General features: G+C 37.7%; 1 protein-coding gene across 2 annotated transcripts in view; it reads left to right on the top strand.

Moving 5' to 3' along the window:
• Positions 1-22,935, top strand: part of PIP5K1B (phosphatidylinositol-4-phosphate 5-kinase type 1 beta) — a 96,389-nt gene that overhangs the window by 39,800 nt on the left and 33,654 nt on the right. For both annotated transcript variants that reach the window (XM_063423775.1, XM_063423776.1), the window contains 4 exons: positions 6,429-6,559; positions 16,641-16,758; positions 20,244-20,396; positions 21,880-22,179. In XM_063423775.1, coding sequence (XP_063279845.1) covers positions 6,429-6,559; positions 16,641-16,758; positions 20,244-20,396; positions 21,880-22,179 — 702 coding nt within the window. The remainder of the gene's footprint in view (positions 1-6,428; positions 6,560-16,640; positions 16,759-20,243; positions 20,397-21,879; positions 22,180-22,935) is intronic.

Genomic DNA, 22,935 nt, shown 5'->3' with positions numbered 1-22,935 from the left:
TCTGTGATTTATTATGTGTCAGCTGCAGAAAGCATGCTGAGATGGGGTAGCCATCTCCATCCAGAAGTTTCAGTGGAAACAGAGTGAAGAAGTCTTTTTTAAATGAGACTGTAAGCACAGCAGACACTCAAAAACAAGACAGATCTAGTGCACGAACAATGGACTAAGCAATAACCACACGTACATCTTATATCTAATTGAAATTTCCTAATATTCTAAGTGAACTCTTTTTAAATATTGTGTGAAGATGATGTATTGATTTTCAACAAGCATTCTCCTCAGATGGTTTCGCTTAAGAGTTTTATGGCAGGCTATATCTTCTCAGAAGTCTGGAAAACATCAACTATGTTTGCATGGAAGTGATAGTGTAGATGAATTCCTGGGAGTTAGGGTAACTAGTAAAACTGAAGAACAAATGCCTACTTGTAAAAAATTCAGATCTGGCATAAGCCATGTGGCTTCAACAATTTTAATCAAGTGACACCTTTGAATATTTTTCTTCCTTTTTTGAAGAGTTTATTTATTTCACTGAGACTTCTGCTTGAGCACAGGTAGCTGTTCTACCCCGATCCAGTTCATTGTCCCACAGAGGAGGAGCGTGAGATAGTGAGGGAGATGAAAGCAGATTTCTCCACATACAGTAGCAGAGAGAAGTGAACCAGTGACAACTACTTTGTGGGGTCCATGGTTGCAAAGCAGTGTTAACCAGTGAAGGCTTCTGTTCATATGTCTGTTTCTCCCCATCTCTTACAAAGAACTAGGTAGCAAGTGTCTGTGCCATTTCATTTGGCATTTAACACCTGTTTGAATGACAGTAGTAAAGAAGGTGAAAGAAAGTAATCATCATTTTGCTTTTCATAATGATAATGAGGTAGAATTTCCAAAGCAGAGTTAATTTCTTTTCATCACTTTATGGCTCCTGCAATAAACCAGCTGTCCTCTGGAAAAAACACCATATTTGCTGTAGAAAGTTCATAGGTCAAACTTCAAATACAATAAAATGTTATAAAAAGGAAGAACACAAAAACAAGGACAAAGTTCACATTCAGGAAGTCCTAAATGGTTTTCCTAGGATGTCTACTTTTGAAGAAGCCTAGAATGTTAGTTAATTTCATGAGCATGTCATGGGAAATGCATATAGATTTAGCAAAGAGCAATTGAGAGTTGAAAGATGAACAGAAAAATAACTGTGAATGACAGTACAGAGGAACTTCTATTAGATTAGATGAAGCCCGTGTCCTCCTGCTGAGCTCCAATCTGCTCATGGTTTGTTAAACGATTGATGTCATTAATAGTCCTATACAATTACCAAGAAATTATAAGGACACTTGTTTAAAGGAATAAATCCATTTACCATATCTAAAATCTTTGTGTACAGTGGAGCCTATACATTTACTGACACATTAGGGGTTTGTCAGGTTTGCCAGTAATTTACACCCTTCACATTCTAACAGAAATGATTATTGGCCAATTTAAAATATGCTTTCTGCAATTACAGTATCCATATTTTTGCTGTCCTTGAATTTTTTTTCACTTAAAGGACAGACTTTTTCAATCCTTTCAGTAGCCTTGTCCCTAACTTGTACAGTTGTTAGATAGTTTCAGTTAGTTGATTTTTTTTTGTTGTTATCTAGATGTGATCTGCCTTTATATGCATTATGTGTGTCTGATTAACACCTTTGTTTTATGAAAATAACAAATTTAAGTTTTAGGAGACTACCCGAAATTATTTGTAGGAAAAACAATGTCTAAATCCTGCTTAGTATATTTGTGAGATCATGTGCAAACTTAAGACCTGATTTGAGAGGATTTAAATTCTCATTTATTTTGCTACTTTGAAAAAGGATTTCAGCTTAGAATAATGCAGAGCAAGTGGAGGACCAATCTACATGGAAAGTAATTTAAGAAAAGACTGCATTGTGAGTGCTAGATTATTTATCAGTGATGCAAATATTCCATATACCTGTGTTTATATTATATAGAACTGTTATGCTTTATGAGTCTGCATACAAATTTTCATATCTACAAGCTTTTTTAGCAAAGCCATATGACAAATACAGAAAAAATATATAGTTAATTTTGACAGAAAGAGACAAAGGTATGTTTCATCATGATGAGGATAGTTTCAGTTTTTCATGCACGGATAAAAGCATCAAAGCATCTATGCAGTAGACAGTAATATCCTAAACAGCAAAAGGAGGATGGGAGAAGTTTTATTTTGTGCCCCTTTATGTAACAAAGACAGCTGTCATAGTGAACACCATTTGCTATAAATTTAATTACTTTCATAACCTAAAATTCACCGACATATTTATCCTGCTGGTTATTCTCATCCCTTAATACTTCTTCAGCTTCAGAAGGTTGATAGCAGGTTAAATGATCTGGGAGTTACTATATTGTCACTGTGCGCTGTCAGTTTTACAGTTACAGCTAATATATTATCTCAGGGCCATTTTTGAACCTCTTCATGAGGCTAATAGGAAGAAAAATTTATTTCAGTCTCTAAAAGACCGAAAAACCCCACGGCACAGAAGGTTGCTAAATTTTATTGTTTGCTTTGCAGCATGAGAGTATTCAAGACAAATTGAAATAAATAAGGGGCTTAGGTTTGAAACTAGATTTTGCTGCCTTCATGGGCAAGGTGCTAATGAAGAGTGCCATGGTGCCAAAAGAGGTGCCCAAGTAAAGAAAAATTCACAAGAATTAAGAAGCAGCTTCATCTTTTCTTTGGATTTAATGTTGATATTATTGTTATGATTAATAATAATAATAATAATATAAAAAATTAAGACAAGTGAAGTTTTAAAGACAGTTTTGCTCTGGTTTTATATTATGGATTGTAAAAACGAATACTTGTCAGTTTCCAAGGGCATGCTGGGTTATCTGCCTTTGGTGTTAGTGATGACTGCAAAAAGTGGACTTTGGGTCAGCAGTTGCCTTCAGCATGTTGTAGTGGCTCTCAATTTGTTTCAGAGCAGTTTTTAAAGTATTCTGAATGATTTCATAACATTGCTTTTCTGCTAAACCAACTTTTGTGGTTGCTGAAGAAATGATGGGTGGTTACTAATGACACTCTTGAATATGAGTGGAAAGTAACAAGACCTTGTAGGCAAGGTCTGTGTCATTGTAGTAGAAGGCCTTACGTTCTGCTTGCTATAGACTAAAAGTCTGTAGGTCTTTTGAATTTGAAAAAAAGTACTACAGATATTTTTATGAGCTTGAAAGATGATCCAGAGGTTTCCTTTTGAAATCACATTGCCAGGTTACTTGTCTTGGGTGTTTTTGAAGTTTGGTGGGTTTTGTCAGGGTTTATTTGGAATGGCATGTCCTCTGTTGTGCTGTACTATCTGCTGTTCTTTCAGACATAGTTGCTTGCTGGGGCAGTGAGCAAGATGGGCATCCAGCAATGAAGCAGAAATTATTTGTATGTGTATTAGTTTGATCAAAGTTACATAATTGCAGCTTTTGTTGGGCATTAATCATTCATGAATAGAAGCCTTTCAAGGAAAGAAAAATGTGACTCTTCTTATGACACAAAGCCAAATCTTTTTAGTAGTCAAAGTAGCACTTTCAGAATGGAGTGTTGTTTGTTCCCACCAAATCGCCGGTTCTAAACTGTTATGCAAGTATAAGTTCTGCTTGTTGTGCAGTCTTAATTATTTAAGAGCTACACATCTCTTGTCTTTTCTTTTCTAAAAATAAGCAACCACTCTAGTATATGCTGTTCCAAGAACTATAACAAGAGTAGCTTTGTGTACTTGAACCACTTATGTAATTTCCACTCCTGAAATGGTTCTGTTCAAGTGCTGAATTTGTTCTATCATGAAACTTCTGGTGCTCTTTCCTCTGTTAGTCTCCTGTCTGTTTGGTAGGTAGGAGGTAAAACCTAAAAACAGGGACCAAACATGCCGTCTTCAAACTGGTTATCATGCAAGGAAAGATACTCCCTTCTCCATAGCATTCTTACCCTGCCCAATGGTTTTCTTTATTCACTCCTTCTGTGTTTTGTTAAAAGTTCCTTTCTTGACTAGTTTCTGATTTTGTCTCACTTCTGCTGTTTTTTAATTCATGCAGCATGACTGTTTATCCAGCACAGGAAAGTTTCAGAGATGTCCCAATTTACACCTATGTAGTATCACCGTTTCATGCTGTTGTTTTCAAGTCTTCTCTGTGCTGCAAGCTCTGGCCATTGAATTTAGTCACTGCACTTTATAAGAGTAGATTTTTATGGAGAGATTTTGCTTTCCCCATTTCATTTTTCTCTGGACTCCCCACAGTCAATGGACCTCTTGCACTGACTGTTAGGCAGAATGTAATAAATACATTTATTTGCATCTAGAGCCAGCATTTAAGCCATAAGCTTGCATTGTGATGTCTTGGCATGCATGTACAATCACTTGGAATTTGTGACTTTTTTCCAGAATATGATGCATGCTTCACAATCCTGAAGCAATTTGAATGTCCTGTTAGATTGTAAATGTCTTAAGAGGATCACAAAGGATGGTTATAGGTTTTGTCAAGACAGACAGGAATGTAGAGGAGGAGTTGTGCTCTGGGTTAAAAGCGAATCATAAACATATAGAAGTCAACTACACTGACTATGGAAGCCCTATCAAATGCCACTAGGTCAAGATCAGAAGGGACATCCCCAAGAGGATTAGATTAGGCATCTGCTACTGACCTCCAAACTAAGACAAAAAGGGCAAGGAAGCACTTAAGCAACTGTTGGATAACAGATCATGTGTGTTTTCAGTGACTTCAACTGTCCAGACATTCTTGGTAGAGCCAAACAGCAGGTCACAGCATCCATCAAGTTCCTGGAATGCATACAGCACTGCTTCTTCATACAAATGTTAGATGTGCTAACCAGGAATGAGGCACAGCTGGACTTGCTGCTCACTAACCAAGGAAACCAGCATTGTAATATCTCACTTAGTGATGGCTTTGGCTGCGGTGATTGCAATATTGTGGAGTCTGGGGTCTGGCTGTGCACTCTGAAGGTTAATACTAAGGCAAAGGAAAATGTTATGGAAAGAATCTTCCTAGGAGCCATCACAAATCAGACAAAGCATGTGGTTAGGAAATGCCAGCACGGGTTCACCGAGGCCAAATTGCGCTTGACACACCCGATTGCCTGACACAGCAAAGTAACCCGCCTGGCTGATGTGGGCATTGGACATTGTCTGCCTGTGTTTCTCCAAGGCTCTCTCTAGGCTCTCCCACAGCCTCCTGGTGAAGTTGTTGTGTAACAGTCTGGACAAGCTGCCTGTGCAGTGGCTGCAGTGACCCACGGGCAGCACCCAGGGTGGGGGTAAATGGTTCCTTTTCCAGCAGCCTGGCACAAGTGGGGCTCCCCAGGGATTGGTGTTGGGCCCAGCGCTCTTTGATGTCTTCACAAGTGGGCATCCAGAGCGCTTAAAATCAAGAGAACACTTGGGAAGGGAGAGCCACCCTGCAGGAAAACCTGTGTAGGCTGGAAGACTGGACAAAGAAGAACATTTTGAAGTTCAGCAAGGACCAGTGTAAGGTCTTACAGCTGGGAAAACAAATCCAGGAGTGCAGCACAGGCTGGGAGCACAAGGTTGGGGGGCAGCTCCATGGCAGCCCTAGTGAGCAACAAGCTCAGTGTGAGTGAGCAGTGTGCTGCTGCAGCAAAGCAGCCCAGTGGGATCTTGGGCTGCATCAGCAGCAGAGACTATCGCTTTCTTGTCAGCATTTGTCAGGCCACACCTGGAGTACTGTTGTCAGTTTTGGTCTCCACTATACAAAGATGCATGGACAGGCTGAAGAAGATGGAGAGAAGTGCCACAGGGATGATCAAAGTGCTAGGAAGCCTGAGGAGAGGCTGAGAGAGTTGGGTTTGTTCAACCTTAAGAAATGAAGGTTGAGGGAAAATTTATCACGTTACAGTATTTGAAGGGTGGTTACAAAGAAGATAGAGACTCTACTCACATGGAAAATACGAGGGATAACAGGTTAAATTTAGTCTTGGGGATATTCTGCTTGAACACAAGTGGATATATTTCACCATGAAAACAATCAGCCAGTGGAATAATCTCCCCAGAACTGGTGGATTCCCCAGTGTGGGGCATTTTTGAGATTTGGCTTGACTGGGTGCTTGGATGTGTTGTCTAGTTCATGCTTTTGTCAAGCACAGTTGAACCTCTTGAGGTCCCTTCCAACCTGCTATTCTGTGATTCTATGCTGAGTTAGAACTCCGTGTCTAAATTATTTGGGCAATTTGAAAAGTTTCACTTTGTATATAGTTATTCTTTTAAATATTTGAATTAAAAGTCAGTTATTTCATGTAAAGATGACAGAGTGTTTTTATTATGAAAATGATTATCACGTTTAGCTATAATATTATTGATAAAGAACACAAATCTGCTTTTAACAAACTCATGCTTGAATTCTTGTTTTCTATACAGACTGCATCCTCAGCTATTAAAGGTGCTATCCAGTTGGGAATAGGATACACAGTAGGAAACCTTACATCAAAACCAGACAGAGATGTTCTTATGCAAGACTTCTATGTAGTGGAAAGTGTCTTTCTACCAAGGTAAGGACAAGCATATTGGATTTTTCTTTAATAAAATTTCCTAATTAAACTCTTAGCTAGGTATTTTGAACCAGGTTTGCTTTCCAGTTCTAACAAAATTGTGTTAGAGTAAGTATAATGTATGAAACTTGAAAATTACCTGGTCTTCATATTGTCATTGCAAATTAAGGGAGAGAGGGAATTGGAATGGTCATGCTTCATCTGAAGATTGGAGACTTACCATTTATAGAGAAGGAAAGTAGTTTTGATACTTTCAATTAAAGGAGCTATCAATTTGAATTGATTTGTGGGTCTGACATTCACATTTGATTAGTTGCATATTAGTTTCTAAAAATAATACTCGATATTTTGTTGAGGGGTTTTAAAAATTTATGAAAATTCAAGTCCTGTCATTTTAAGTATAATATAAAAATGTGTACTACAACATTGCCTTATATTTACACTATAAAGCTCTGCCCAGGACTCTAGTCTGTGACAACACTCAGCTCCCATAAGCTATGCTGATTACAGGTTGTGCACATTGACTGCTTTGCCACCTCAGGTTGTATCACTGTCAAGTTGATGGTACAAAAATTGTAGCAATACAGTTATACTGATAAGGGAAATCAAGTTCATACTGATTTTTGGTGTTCAGAAGATGAAGTACAGTGTCATGTACCCTTTCCAAGTTACATATGCTAGCAAGAGATGAAGAAGGTTTAGGAGAAATGTATTTCAAAACCAGGATGACTTGCTCTGTTGAGTGTTTTCTGGGTTTTGAGAAGTACTAAATACAGTCATTTCAGTAAGGACATGCTATCTATGTAATCTTTCCTGGACTTGGAGATGATTTCTATCAATTTCTCAAAGTTTTGTTCATGTGCAGTTTGAACACTACTTCATAAGCTGTTTCGAATCATTTATAATCTTTAGTATTTAGTGGTGTCAGTAAACCAAGTTAAATTAACAATATACACAATAATTTCAGGCACTTTAAATTTTGATATTTCCTGATGGAAATTTCCTTGATTGTTGATGCAAGGGAGAGAAAAAAACTTCTTATTTGAAATGAAGCTTTTCCATTGTTCCTTAGCAGTTGAGTAACATCTTGTTTTGGTGTTAATGATAGGGTTTTTGTGCAGGTTAGTAGTCATCCTCTTGTAGATTAGGTAGGTATAGAGAAGTTAACTATATGCATGTGTTTTCATACACTAGAATCACAAAATATTGTTTAAAAATACAACATACAGATGAAAAATTTGAATATTATGTAATTAAGCTTTTTTTGGTGATAAAAATGTCTGCCTATGTCAGTGACAGGTGCTTCCATGGTATATTTGCTATATCAGCTTTGTTCATGGAAAGTAAATGCTACCTGCTAAAACCTACAGGCTAAAACTATTTTATTACATAGCATAGTTTGAGAAAGAAAATTTTTTTCTCTTTTTTACCAGAGTTTTAAAGGAACAAGTAAAGTAAAATGGTTTGTAGTGCATAGAATTGCATGTGCCTTCTTTCCTGTGAGACTTGCATGCATGTACACACAGAAATGAGATTTCCTTGTTTTGTATTGTTATTAAGGAAGAGCTAGGAGACATCCCTTCTGGCTTGAAAGAAAAACAAAAGGCAGAAGGAAGAGACTGATTGCACTAATGTACAATTGAATAGAAAAGCTTTAGTAGTACCTTTCTGGACAGTTTCCTATTAAAAAATTAAATATTTTTAGGAAAATTAGAGAAATCAAAGTAATGGCCAAAACAGTGTGGGTTTGGGTTTGTTGGGCTTTTTTTGGTGGTGGTGTTGTTGTTGTTGTTTTGTTTTGGTTTTGTTGTTGGTTTGTTTTTTGGTTTTTTTGCGTAGCTAGGCAGTAAGGAGTATATAGCATAATGACACATCTTGACTGTAACAAAGAGCCTCTCTATAAAGAGCACTTGTTGACAGTATTGTGTATGGAACCAAAAATTAGCTATTTGTAGCAATCTCTTCAAACATGACACTTGATTTCTTATGCTGATGCACAAAAATGTCAAATTTCAAATCCTTGCTATGTCCCACTGTAATATCCATTTTTATTTATCTAAAATATATTCAACCAGAAGTGTATTACTGTGCATAAATTGTAATACTTCCAGATTTGCACAAAATTAATAAAGGATTCTTTCTTGCTGGTTCATAGTATTGGGATGTTGTTTCATGATGGCATTATGTGGATTGGTCCTGAGTCATGTCCATAGGTAACTTCATTACCAATGTTTGAAGTAAAAAGCAAAGGTTGCACATTCTTTACAGTTGGGGCTGCACTCCCAAGGTGCACCTCAGGTGCTCTTCAGTTTTTCGGAGGGGGGTATCTACATGTCATGGCAGCACTGTTAAAAGTAATTACTGTAATGACTTTTTTTTGGTCCCCTTTGGATTGGTCTGGGTTGAAAGCAATTAGTGGAAATTAGTTACATCAAGCAGGTGAAGTGAGTTGACCTCTACCTGGAAGTATCCCAGAGCAAGCTGAGGTTGAGTGAAGTTTTTGCAGAACTTTGCAGCTGAAAGAGAACCTAACAATGCAGCAAGAGTGGTGCTGCAAGAGCAGACCCAGCAAGGTGCAGTATTTTTCCACATGTTTTGGGTACAAATAATTCATCTGCAACTTCAAACAGGCTGTCAGCTGAACTTCCCCTTCATTTTGGTGACTTCACAGCAACCTACCTCTTCCCATGGTGTCCTGCTCCACCTTTCTTCCATGTTTTCCCTGCCTTACCTGTGTCTGGCAGCAAGGTGAGAAGACTCTGTTTTCCACTCATAGGCAAACCTGCTTCTTTGACAGCACCAGGAGCACTCTTAAGCTGGGAGTGGTAAGATAGACCTAAGCTAGCAGAAATGCAATGCAGCCTGTGGCAACAGTGAGCAGAAGAGTGTTATATCTGCCCTTTGATAGTTAGGGGATAATAGCACTTGTTTATGAATTTTATTGGTTGAAGAGGATAAATAGTCTTTGCATACCTCTCAGACCCTGAAATAATCCTCAACCTGCATCTCTGCTTCAGTAGTCATACTGATTCATTAAGAAGGGAGAAAAATATCAGGGGAAAAAGTGGTTAGGTCAGATCTGAACATAACTGCTGTGCATATTTTGGGAGCTACTGATGTAGATCAGCAATAACCTGGATAGCAGGTTATTCCTGGTCCAGAGTTACTCTGTAACTGTGTTAAATTGGTCAGAGTTTAGCCCAGATTAATTTATGTGTTTATTTGTGGAAGTGACTTTGAGTGAAGTACAGGTGTCTCTGTACAGTGGGTGGATTTGAATTGCAAAGGTGCTTGCCTTAATTTGCACATTGTAGTGGTGGAGGGCCTTTCATCCCTTTCTCTTCAAGCTCCCCAGGACTTTATATAAGATGTTGTTTTTGGAAAATGAGGTATTATTGGAAGCTGCTATAATGGTGCTCATTGAGAACCATCATCCAGACAGTGTTAAAATGGTACTATGCAAATTTGCTCCTAGGATGGAGAAACAAAATGCACCCTGCACTGACCTACTTGATTCTGAAGACAGTGCCTGAAGTCTCCACCCTAACAGAGTGGAAAGACAAGGGAAACCACTCCAAGTAACCTCCTTTCTGGCTTTTCAACTCCACTTGGGAAATCCAGCAATCGAGGTGCTTACCTGGTGTTGGTACTGCTGCAACAGTGGCTGGAGGGTTCAGTGGGAAGGTTGCTCATCCTGCATGTGCTCTCTATGTTCTGTCCTATGACTAGCTCTGTGGGGCATATTTGCGCCCCTGTCTTCCCTGGCTGGAAGCAGTTCCCAGTGGCACAATTTGCTTCCAGTTAGTATTTTGTACAATGTGGATTCAGCAATATTTTGTCAAGCCTTTAACTTGGCTGTAGTGCTGGCTCCCAGTGAGATGGCCTTGGTTAGATGGGCTTGTTGATCATCTGTAAGCCTAGCTCTGGCAGGCAGTGGTGGCTGAAACTGGTCACTGGGCCACGGGGCTGTGCAACTTGTAAGTTGGCAGTGTAGGCAGCTTACAAAGCTCTTCCAGTAAACACAGAAGGAGGTGAATTTTCTGTGGTGATTAAGAAACCAAACAGATGCTGCTCTGCAAATTATATCAGCAAATTTTGGCTATGAAGCTTCAGAAATGCAGAACATTTCAAGCAAGATGGTATGTTTCAGCCTGCATTTTTTGTTTTCTTAGATGGAGGCTGTTTTTAAGCACAACTGTTGAGTTTGACCTTTTTTGCAGCAAGTTGTTAGTCAGTCTTACACGTTTCCCTTGCTGATACACTTTTATTTCAGGGTCTAGACCCTACATATTGAGAACAGTTGCTATGATTTCTAATGGAGTTGGGAAGGGTGTTAGGTGCTGATGACCTGTATGCACTCTGCAGCTAAAGTCTTTGTACTGAACTTGTTCATTTACAAATTGTCTTCTTGTGATGCTAATGAAAGGTTATTCAGTACTTTCTGCTCTTTAATGTCAGAAGCTTACTATTATATTGTGATAGCATTTGAATAACAGCCCAAATAAGTAGTCAAAAGTACTAAGAAAGCAAAAACTTGACTTGGCCTGTCTGGGTTCTACCCTACATCTAAAACTGAAGTGTACTGCTTTCTAGTATGTTTTTGAGGACTAATTGAGAAAACTGATACTTACCCTTAGAAATATTCTTGTACCAAACCTGTATCATAGGTTAGCTGATGAACTAAGTAGTGTATTTGTAGTATAGAATGCTCTACAGGTTCAGTGTGACTAGTATTTAAATGTCCACACTAATGATGAGTTGTTGTGTAACTTACACCATGATAATGTGTTTCCAGTGGATGGTCTCATAAGGAAGATAAAGTGACCTGAATATTCTGATAAAAGACTGCTGCTCTTCCACGGTGCTTTGGTTGCACAGAGATGCACAGAATGACTCAGGTTCTCACAAGGCTTTTATGGTTTGTCAGCTGAGTTACAGCACAGAGAGAGGAGGATGCAAAACAAATACTAGAAATGGGGATAATTTGGCGACAAAAGTAAAATCTGGTATGAATAACTGGACTCAGCTACTTCTGTTACCAACAAATTACTGGTAAACCACTGATAACTGAATGGTTATTGTATGGTTATTTAGGCTGCTTAAACTACTTTTCGAGTACTCTGAGATCCTGTGTTTTAATAGGATTTAGAGTTGGTTATGAAATAATCATATCTTCCTCATCATAGGCAAATGCTTCTGTATTCAGCTGTTACATAGCTATGATTGACTTGACTTGTTTTTAAGTTAGTTACTATTCCTAGTTGTATTCCTATTTCAAAGCTGACTTACAGGGAACCGCTCAGCACAGCATTTGGTAAGTGAATGTTTAGGAAAATGTAAGTGAGAAAAAAGGATATTACCACTGGACTTTAAACCAGGTTATGAAGAAAACACAGACACACCTATTTGTACAGATAAACATGATATCTACTTCCATCATGTGGGAAATGATGCTTTCCTGAAATTGCATACAGGAAAGGGACATACCAAAGCACTACCTGACCTGTAGTATGTTTATTTGATACCGTTTTTAGAGCTGAAACACATTTTGATGAATTTTTAAAAAGCAGCTGTATTCAAGTGCAGTGAATTTAGATAATCTTAGTTTTTAATGTTGGGAGGATTTAAGGTTAGACTTTATTTTGATTTTACAATCTAAAAAAATAATTGCTTTCACTGAAAGAACTGAGGTGTTCCTCCTCTTCAGTTTTTTTACAATACACACAAGAAAGTTACACATGGGGTCACAACTACAGACTAATTATTTTGTTAACAGCTCTGTCAGAGCCTTTTAATAATCCTCACTGATGAAGGCTTGCTACCAAGATATGCAGCTGGCTTTCTCTGCCCCTTCAGATAGGTGCGGTATCTCCTGAGTACATCCTACCAGGGTGAGGCCACAGCAAAGAAAAGCTGCCAATAAATGTATCTGGGTGTCTTGTTAAACAAATTTTTACAGCCATGGGGTTAGCCATTAAAAACATAATTAGTGTTACTTCACTTTTAGTTTGATATTGCACCACATTGCACTTTAAATCCACTCTCAGCATTTACAAAGAGACAGGCCAAGATGCACATAACTGTCCTTCTTAGGGGTGCATGATTTAAAAAAAAAATTACAATGTAAGTAAACTTGCATTTTAAGCTTTGTCTCTCTTCTTTAGTCTGCCTGTGAATCTTTTGTGTGGTCTAACAGCTAAGGTTATTAAAATACCTTGTAAGTTATAATTGCTTCCTCATCTTTCCAAAGCCTGTATTTTGCTGTCATAGTTCATATAGAAAGACTTGAATTCCTCAAGATTGCCAGAATCAGAGTTAATTTTAAAAGTCTTTATCTTTGTTTTTCTGGAAGACCTGTGCTTAAACTAGCTGAGAGGGAGATTATGTGATTTTGCAAATTTAACTTTTTGTCAATAGATCATGGCAGTTTCAAAGACATAATCATTCCTTTGAAACTCCCTAGTCTGATTAAAAATCGTTATATGTATGCTTTGCACATATATGTTAATCCCACGAGAGTGAAATTGTAAAATGCACATCAAGAAAATGTGGAGTGAAATACATTCTTTCAATAGCTAAAAGAGTGGAATGTGAATAATTCTAAACAAGGTAGGGATGTACTTACATCAAGCATTCTGTACAGTGGAGTTGGTCCTTTTGCAGCAAGAGTAAGCCCATACTCAATTCATACTTGTCATATGAGCTTCAAATTGATAAGAAATTTGAACGCTTTCCATAGTTTTAAGAAGTTACTGGAAGTGAGGATGCTTTTCTGTTAAAAGTACTATCCAGAAAACCTTAAAAACGATTTTCCAGAGTACTAACAAGAAATCTTAAATTTGTCGAACTTACTTCGTGAATTACAGAAGAGCTTACTGTTGGGATCAGTAAACAATTCTGTTAGGTAGTGAAGCTGAAACTAATTAATATGATTAACAGAAACAGTAGGGTATGGAAAAATACTCTGTATATCTTAAACAGATGTTTTTTAAAATTATTTTATAAAGAATAAGGAAAATTGTCTGCATAGTTAACTGTTATATCTGTTATAAAGTATCTGTTGTGCTCTAAATACATGGAATTGCCGTCTGTGTAGAAGCTCTTCCAAAATAATTGCTCTGTTTTGCAATAAATCTCTACTTGCTATGTATTACTGTGCACCTGCTGACCCAGAGGTGGTCATTTTACTCCATATGCACGTATGAAATGGCTCAGAACTGTCCTGTTGTCATAGCAAACCTCCTACCTTCATCTCTCCTTAGTGAAGTGACAGTACATGTTCTGGTATAGTAAGGACATGTAATCTATTGGTTGACATGATTTCACAGGAGAAGCTTTCGAGTTACGGCTGGAGGAAGCAGATTTATAAAAGTATTTAGTACCAAAATACAGAACTGTTTTATGAAGTTTGGGTGCTTCATATTCCCTGACAATTATGTGATACTCCTTCTATTCTTTTCTGCATCTTATGACAATTAAATGTATTTACAAGTATGACCTCAGGTTTCCAGTGTACCTCTGTGACCACAGGGGCATCCTCATATTGTACAAAAATTCAGTGAGTCACAACCAACGATATAAAACTTAATGTCTGACTTAAAATCTGGAAGTGTTCTGAGCAACTGAAAGGTCTTATGAAAGAGCATTAGTCTATCTTAACTGTAAAGAAACACTACCACCTTTAGCTTGTATCCTACTGATATCCATTTTTAGCTCAATAATGGAACAATAAAGAATATGAGGATCTGATTTTGATATCTTGGACTTGTACTGCAGTAAATATAAAGTGACCAGAGGAATTCATTAGGACTAGGCAGCATTCACTATTACCTGTAGGGTTTAGCACTCCAAGAAGCCACAATATCCTATTGTCTTCATATGTATCATTGGTCACCCACAAGCATCTTTTTATGTGTGAATTCTAGACAGAAATCTGTTTGGTTTCTTTCCTCCTTGCGTCTTCTGTTCAAGAGTTGAAAGTGTTATATATTTCTGGAGCCTGAGAAAGCTTGTTCACCTGCAGTCACTGGAACAGTTTGGTTATGTGGGGGTTTGGCAACATGCACGAAAGGGCACCTAGGTGGGTTGAGTAGGCTTCTGTCATCAAACTGTTATTAATGAAAGGTGGCAAGTTCATATGACAAGTACTAATTGTACAGGATGAAAGCTCTTAAATTCTTTCATTATATTTAATTTTTATTCATTGTCTTTTTCAGAAATGTTGCTTAACGTTTATTGCTTTTCATATCTGTGTGAATTTGTAGACTTTTTTTCTTTTAGTGTCCCTTGGCCAAGCATAATGGTACATTCTGCATTACTGAATAATTTAGTTACAAGAAATGAATAAAGAAGTGCTGGAAAAGCTGATTTCAGTAACTGCATCAAGTCTTGGATTTTGTATTTCTCTGTTTATCTAACCATTCAGACACTGGCCAAACTGATAAGAACAGTAAAAAAGAACAGCATTTTACTGTTATCAAGAACAGTAGAACACAACAGCACAACCTTGGAGAAATAGATAAAGGATGTAACTTAGGCAAACAGAAGTCATGCAAAACACAAGCAGGATGCCTGTAGCTGAGCTGTAGCTCAGCTCTGCAAGGGTGGCAAAGTAGAAGTTGTGCAAAACAACAATACTGTACTTACCCAGAAGCAGAGGTCAAGGAACAGCCACACAGAAAGGACACTGGACATTGAAGACAGACCCCAAAGAATCAGACAAGGACTTCTGATAAGGGGAGCAACTGTGTCAAATAAAGTCAAATAAGTGGGGATAGCTAATGAATATATAATCAGTTTACATGACTCTCGGGGCACTTGATTAGCGGAAAGTTCCATAGAGTGACCAGCATGCTGTAATAAAAGCCTGCTTTCTAATATTCAATAAAGTGTTAGGAAGTTTCTTTCTGGCTGATTTCAGTACCAAAACTTTGTCTTAAAGGTGCTCTTATTTGTTTTGAAATCACAGTGTAGAATTTGACTCTTCTGCTTAAAAGATCTCTCTCAGTTTCTATCATGAATGAATCAATGGGCATAGAAAAACCGTAGGATTTTTTAAAAATCCAGCAGCATTTTGCTGCTGACCTTTTCCTTTACTTCATATCTAGTATTCATCTCAAGACTTTTGTAACTCAGGCTAAAAATATAGTGAGGTGATAAATATAAAACAAGGAAAAGAGCTAAGGAGTACAGAGCTAACAAAAAGAAGGAGATGGAAGCCATAGAGTAGCAGGAAAACCATGACAGTCACTACCACAAGGACATAGTGGTATGACTGGAGTGCTGCACTGGATGGCCACAAGCTCTTCAGAAGGGACAGGCAAGGAAGGAGAGGTGGTGGGGTGGCTCTGTACATTAGGCAGAGTTTTGACTGTACAGAGCTCAAGGATAGTGATGAGAGGGTTGAGTGCCTCTGCATGACAATCAGGGGAAAGCCCAAAAAGGCAGATATCCTGGTGGTAGTCTGTTCTGGACCACCCAACCAGGATGGGAGGTGGATGAACTATTCTATGATGTGATGGGGATGTTTCATGATTATCAGCCCTTGTTCTTGTGAATGATTTTATCCTGCTAGATGTCTCATGGAAATTCAGCACCAGAGAGGAGGCCGTCTAGGAGGTTCCTGGAGCATGTGAAGTTAACTTCCCAACACAGCTGGGAAGTGAGCCTACCAGGGAAGCTACCCTGCTGGATCTGGTGCTTAGAAACAAAGAAGGGCTGGTGGGAGATGCCATGGTTGGAGCCATCTTGAGCACAACAACCATGACACAAAAGTTTTCAATACTCAGTGGAGTCAGTCTCTACTCTGGACTTGTGGAATGCAGGCTTTGTCCATGTTTAAACATGATCTTTATGCAAATACTTACAGGTGGTGAAAATAGTAATTTCATTTAAGGTGAGAAAAAGTAATTTGCTAGCAGTGTCTCTCACAGACATTTCTATTACAGTGGTTAATTGTGATAGAGTTTATCTGCATTTATGTTCTTTCTCAGCAGGCAAGCACTCAAGTCAGGCAGCTTTATGGTGAAGCTGGTTGCTAATACTTGCTCAGTAATTTGGTTTGGTTTGTTTTTATTTTCAGTGAAGGGAGCAATCTTACCCCTGCTCATCATTACCCTGACTTCAGATTTAAGACATATGCACCTCTTGCCTTCCGCTATTTCAGAGAACTCTTTGGTATCAAGCCTGATGACTATTTGGTAAGAGCCTGCAGTTTTCCGTTGAGTTACAAATTATTATAAAGCATACTAGTTTCATTGTGGTAGAAAACGATTCTTAAAGACTGCCCATATCAATACAAAATCTTGAGTGTGTAGGGGTATATAACTAGTGAATATTTTTAATGTTTACAAAAATTTTATTTCTTTATCTTTGAAATCATTCATATAAAAACACCTGCTTTGTTAATTGACTAGAGCATGTCATTCAGATAATTTTTCTTGAGAAGTTATGATTGGTAGTTGTGTAACTTTTATCAGTTCAGTTCTAATTAAGTACTTTTGTGTGTGACTTGTGTTACTTCGTGTTACTTGTGTTACACTTCATTACAAAATGAGGTCTACAAATGTTGCTGTCTAGCTTTGAGGCACATGGATTGCAGATTAAAAATGAAGCATTTTAGAAATGCCTCCTTTTCTCTCTCTATTTCATAAATTGAAGACTCATTCTTTCACAGTCTTCAGTTTATATGAGAAAAAACATTACAAATTTGCTGACATTGTAAAAGCAGGCTTTACTTCGTGGCATGACTTTGCACACTGCTAGGACAAGTATCCACTATTTTATTTCTCCTGCAGTCCTGCTTTTGGAAGGGTAGGGTAAATGCTGAGCTGGATTGTCTTCTAAATGTTTGCCCGTCTTCTAGATGTTTGTCTAATGTTCAGTTTGTTTCATGGTGGGTCACCCAAGGAATCAGAGTCCTGGTACAAATTAGCAACTTTATATGTCAGAGTTTCATTGTGCACTTTTTGGAATGAGTTTTAAAATCCTTTTGTTCTAATATTGATAATGGTTTCTTTAAAACCAAAAGAATTTGGAAGGGCTTGGGTGAAAAAAATGAAAAATTGATACTACTAAATAACATTGTTTTGTTGTGTTCATGTGTGCTATAATGGGGTTTTCTTCCTATGTGAACAATAAGCCTGAAAGCAAAGCTTAGCTGATTTTGCTTTTATTGAGGTTGAATGTGGATGTCTTACTGTGGGTGAAATATTTTAATTCGCTTTGTGCTATGTATAGATTTTGTGTTACTTGCCCTCATGACCATGGTTATATATAAAAAAATATAGTTAGTTTAAATTATAAATGGTAGTAGAAAGGAAACAAGGTTGTTTGGGAATTTTATAAATCACAGAGTCATAGAATGGTTAAATTAGAAGGAGTTTAAAGACAATTTAGTTCCAACTTCACTACCATGGGCAGGGACACCATCTCCTAGACCAGATTACTCAACCAGCCTAGCATCGAATGCTTGTAGAGGTGGGGCATCTACAACTTGTCTACATCACACATTCCAGGGCCTCACATCCTTAGAGTGAAGAATTTCTTTCTTCCATTGACCACAACTTTTAGAGTGTGACCATTTCCTTATCCACTGAGAGATTCATCTATCAAACCTGTGCCTCTCCAGCTTAGAGACAAGGACATCATGGGTGACAGCAGTGTCATTATGCAATGTGCTATTTATCTTATCTCTTTTTCTGCATTTGGAAAAAGCTGAAGTATGTGGGCTGTGTTGCCAGCTGCTAAAAAGACTGTGCTTCCTAAAGTTGTTATCACCTGCAACTTCTTTTCCATCTAAGGAAGCCTTTGCAGTAGCAGAAGTTAAAGTTTATACAAAGGCTGCATGCTGCGAATAAGATTTGTGAAAGTCAGTTTAGGTAGAAAAGACTATTCCTTGAGGGAAGTTCTCAGTAAGTACAACTTGTTGCAGATTCTTTTTTCTTTTGGCATAGGAAAACACACAAGTGGTATGTGGTAAGTAGTAAATGATTGTCCAGCTGTGGCTGAAGGGCATATTAAGTAAAATAAGAGTAGAAATTACAGTAAGCATATGTGAGTTTACATATGTTAATTTGAAGTGATTTAGAGCTCAAGATTTAAAGCTTCATCTTTTTCAAGGAGGATGAGCAGTATCACACTGTAGGAGTCAGACAGGATAACTGGTGTAAATATATTTGAAAAGCTGGTAGAATTAAATTGTCACTGGAAAACTCATGGAGTATTGCCATTTTGCAGGGAAACTTCTTGATCATAAATACTCACTTGTCAGGCTCTTGGGGATTTTCTTACCTTTTGGTTTTGATTTGCCTTTCAGAGGTGTCCAGTCAAAACTTGCTGGGCCCTTTGTATAGCAGCATTTGGTGGGTGGACTTTTCTACAGAGATGCATACTACTGGAAAATGACCAATGCAGAGTGTAGATCAATGTCTTGTGCTTACATTATAATGTTTTACTGATCTTTAATGTTTAGGATTCAAATGTTTATCACAGTGACAGTTACTCGTGAAGATATAGATATTCTGGCAAGAAAAATGCAATTGTTGCAGTACAACTGCTGATTTGGTCTAAAGGTTTGTAAAGGTTTGTAGAGTTACAGATTGGTATGGCCATTCTCTCTGAAGAAAACTGCAACTATAGGATTAAGAAAGGTATTTTGTATTAATTGGAATTGAGTGGAAGCAGGGAGAGGAAATACTTACATATCATGCAAAATTATCTTAAAATTTGTAAGCTTTAGCTGGAGCTAGAATAAGAAGATGCATTAAGGCATTACTACAGGAAACATGCCTCTTCAGTTCAAGGGCTCACAAAAGAACATATTTATTAGATTTTCTGGTATCACTGTTTTCAAGTTTAATCTAAACAGATTTTTCTGTGGTTTTGAGCTTAATGTCTACTGTCCATTTAATTTAAGTGAAGTTTGGAATAGTGGACACTTAATAAATGTACATTAGTCTCTGTATGAATGTTTCTACTAGTGAGGGGGGTAGTGTTTGGTGTCCTTTTCCTCCTTAATGTGATTGTAATTCTTAATGTGTGCTGTGGAAGGGGAAGTCTGTCTAAATATGCAATATAATGGTCCTTCAAATTCCAGTTTTTCTTGCCTACTGGTGTTGAGGTTTTTTTCTGCTTCAAGCAGTTTTCAATCATAAAACTAGTAAAATATTTAAAAAATTACTGTATTAAAATTAGTAGCTATAGCTATACGAGGTTTATCAGTCTAATAGTTTCTATCCTATTGCATGGAATAGGATCTGCCTATTTGTCTATGAGAAACCTCTACTCCTAATTTATTTTTCTACCATCTTGTACCTATTTCTTTCAAAAATGGATGTAAAAAGCAAACTGTTCCAGTGAAAATGTCTTCTCAAAGTTTTTGACTCAGAATTTGCCATGCTGACAGCATGGAGATTGACTCCTTCCACCTCAACTACTGGCTTCATTCCAAAGGAACATTCACCTGTTGCTTTGGGACATGAACAGGGGTCATATGCTCGGCTGCCATGCCCTTCCATGGTTGTGCAGCGTGGCCTGGGCAGAGTGGCCTGCCAAACCTTAGCTAGCAGCAGTAGTGTTGTTACACGATTCTCTTGTGCCTACTTGAATCTGCTGTTCTTCCTATTAAACTTGTGTTTGAGCAATGCATGCATTGGCAGTGAAAAGCAATTTTTGTCTCTTCCAGTACTCAATCTGCAGTGAACCTTTAATTGAATTATCCAACCCAGGTGCCAGTGGGTCTTTATTTTTTGTAACTAGTGGTGACGAATTCATCATCAAAACAGTTCAACACAAAGAGGCTGAGTTTCTTCAGAAGCTCTTGCCAGGTTATTATATGGTAAGTAATTGAAGACTGTATTTTACCTCTATTTCTCCTGTTTCATGTCACACTTCTGAAGATTCAGTTTCATTTGTCTTAAAATATTTCACTGAGTTTATCTGTATTTTTTGTAATATTTTTTACATTTTTACCTGCTTTTGTACTTCATGCCCTACACACCCAACAGAATGAATATAAATCAAGAATATATTTAAGATAAGAATTGGTGCTCTTTTAGCATTCAAGATGAAGCTGAATGTCATAATCTAATCTGATGCCAAACTTTGCTTCTAATAAACTAGTAACACAATAAGGTTTCTAAATTTCTAATTCAGTTTTTTTTCTCCATTTTGTGTTTGTCTACCCTCTGCATTTCACTCAGAGTGGACAAAGAAACTAGACCGGTCAGTTTCCCTTTTGTTTCCAACTATTTCTGATTTCCATTTCTCATTTAGTAAAGCAATGATGTAAAAGATACTTTCATCCATGTAATTTGTTCAAAACTTAATTTTTAAATGGAGCTTTTTGAGGGCTAATTCTAAGTCCATTGTGTTGGGGTTTGTGTGTCATCTGAGGGGAAAACCGTTCATTAAAAAGTAAGTAGAATTTAATTAATTTTTTTTTTTTTTTAATTTTTTTTTTTTTTTTTTTTTTTTACAATAGCCACTCATACATACGAACAGAAATTCTTCTGGGCATTAGGGACTTTGTATTATTAGACCTGTGACCTGACTTTCTTTTCTTGCTTTGTTTTCTGAAATAAATACTTGAAAAATTACTCTCTCGCTTAGACTAAAAGTGAGGAATGTTGTCATTATTGCATTAAAGTAACATGGATTCACGATGAATGTGTAAAAAAAAAAGGATGTGTACTGACACATCAAAAAGGACCATGGTGACTGGTACTTTTTTTGTTGTTCACCTCTGTTATCCTCTCCTACCTAATTTATTTTGCCTGTTGTGGAATTTGGATTATTTCGGCTTTTCTGTTCTGATGGTCAGTTGTGGTTCTGTTATGACATCACACTCCTTTGGAAATAACTTAGTCATTTGGCACTAACCCTGAGTGTGTAAAGCATCATGGAGAGAGGGGTTCTGTTTTTCAGAATTGAAGCCAAGATAATGAGAACTACATTTGACCCAGACTCCGTCCAGCAACTAAAATGCAAAGTTTGTTCAGGTCAGAAAAAGTAGTAAGTCTTTGGGATGCTTTTAGGCTTGGCCTAGTCTGTTCTTTACTGTGACAAAAAGAAACCTGTAGTTACTGCTTTCTTCTTGATTTATAAGTTCCTGACAAAAAGGCAGTGCCTATGCTGGCTCTTTGGAATAGAAACCAAATAGAAAGTCACAAAGATAATCAACTGGTTGAAGAAACTATGCTGAGTAAGAAAACATACACAATTTTCTTCATATTAATGTCCTTTGCTGTTAAAAAACGCCTTTCTTAAGCATGGAAGTTCATTGAAAATAGACATATTTAAAAATATCTCTTTTGTTTTAGAATCTGAACCAGAATCCAAGGACCCTTCTTCCCAAATTTTACGGGCTGTACTGTGTTCAGTCAGGAGGCATTAATATTCGAATTGTTGTCATGAACAATGTTTTGCCACGAGCCTTGAAAATGCATTTCACATATGACTTAAAAGGCTCCACATACAAACGGAGAGCATCAAGAAAAGAGAGGGAGAAGTCCAACCCTACATTCAAAGACCTGGATTTCCTGCAAGATATGCATGAAGGGTTGTATTTTGATTCTGAAACACACAGTGCACTAATGAAAACACTACAGCGGGATTGTCGAGTGAGTATATATTTAAACTTCTGTGTTCACCTCTGCTCTAAATTTACTCAGTACAGGTTACTTAACTGCCAGTTGTTTTCCATGCTATTTAAGGAAGGATAACTAGGGATGTCAGAACACTGCTGAATCCTGTGTTTTAGTAAAGCTATTGTGATCTGAGGTCATAGTCATAGAATACAATGTCCATGTACTTTTTGAATAACAAGAGACTGGGGACTTTTTGAATACAAATAGACTGTGAGCACTTCTCTCACTGTGGAACTGCTTCCAGTGCTTAATCACCATCTCACTGAAGAACTTTCTTCTATCCACTCTGAACTTCCCCAATGCAGCTTTAAGCTGTTTCCTTGCATCTTATCACCAGGCACCAGAGATCAGCACCACCCTTTCTGCCACTCTCAAACCTAATATCCTCCTCTGCTCCTCACAAATCATGCCCTGAAGTGCTTTCACCATCTTCACTGCCTTCCTTTGACACATTCTAGTATTTTATATCCTCCTTACACAAGCCCCAAACTACACGCAGTTATTGAGGTGAGGCTGCACCAATGCTGAGCGTAGTGGGACAATCACCTCTTTCAAACCAGGTGGCTGCACTGTGCTCAGTGTACCCCAGGATACAGCTGCACATTCTGGCCACCAGAGCACATTGCTGGCTCATTAAGTTTATCATCTAGCACAACTCTAAGTTCCAGGGCTATCCCTCTATTTCTCAGTACATACGGGATTACACTAATCTATCTGTAGCAATACAGA

This window comes from Prinia subflava, chromosome Z, assembly GCF_021018805.1.
Source record: "Prinia subflava isolate CZ2003 ecotype Zambia chromosome Z, Cam_Psub_1.2, whole genome shotgun sequence".
In the NCBI taxonomy this organism is placed as follows: Eukaryota; Metazoa; Chordata; class Aves; order Passeriformes; family Cisticolidae; genus Prinia; species Prinia subflava.
Note: the sequence above shows the minus strand (reverse complement) of the source record. Positions and strands in the feature narration are given on the sequence as shown.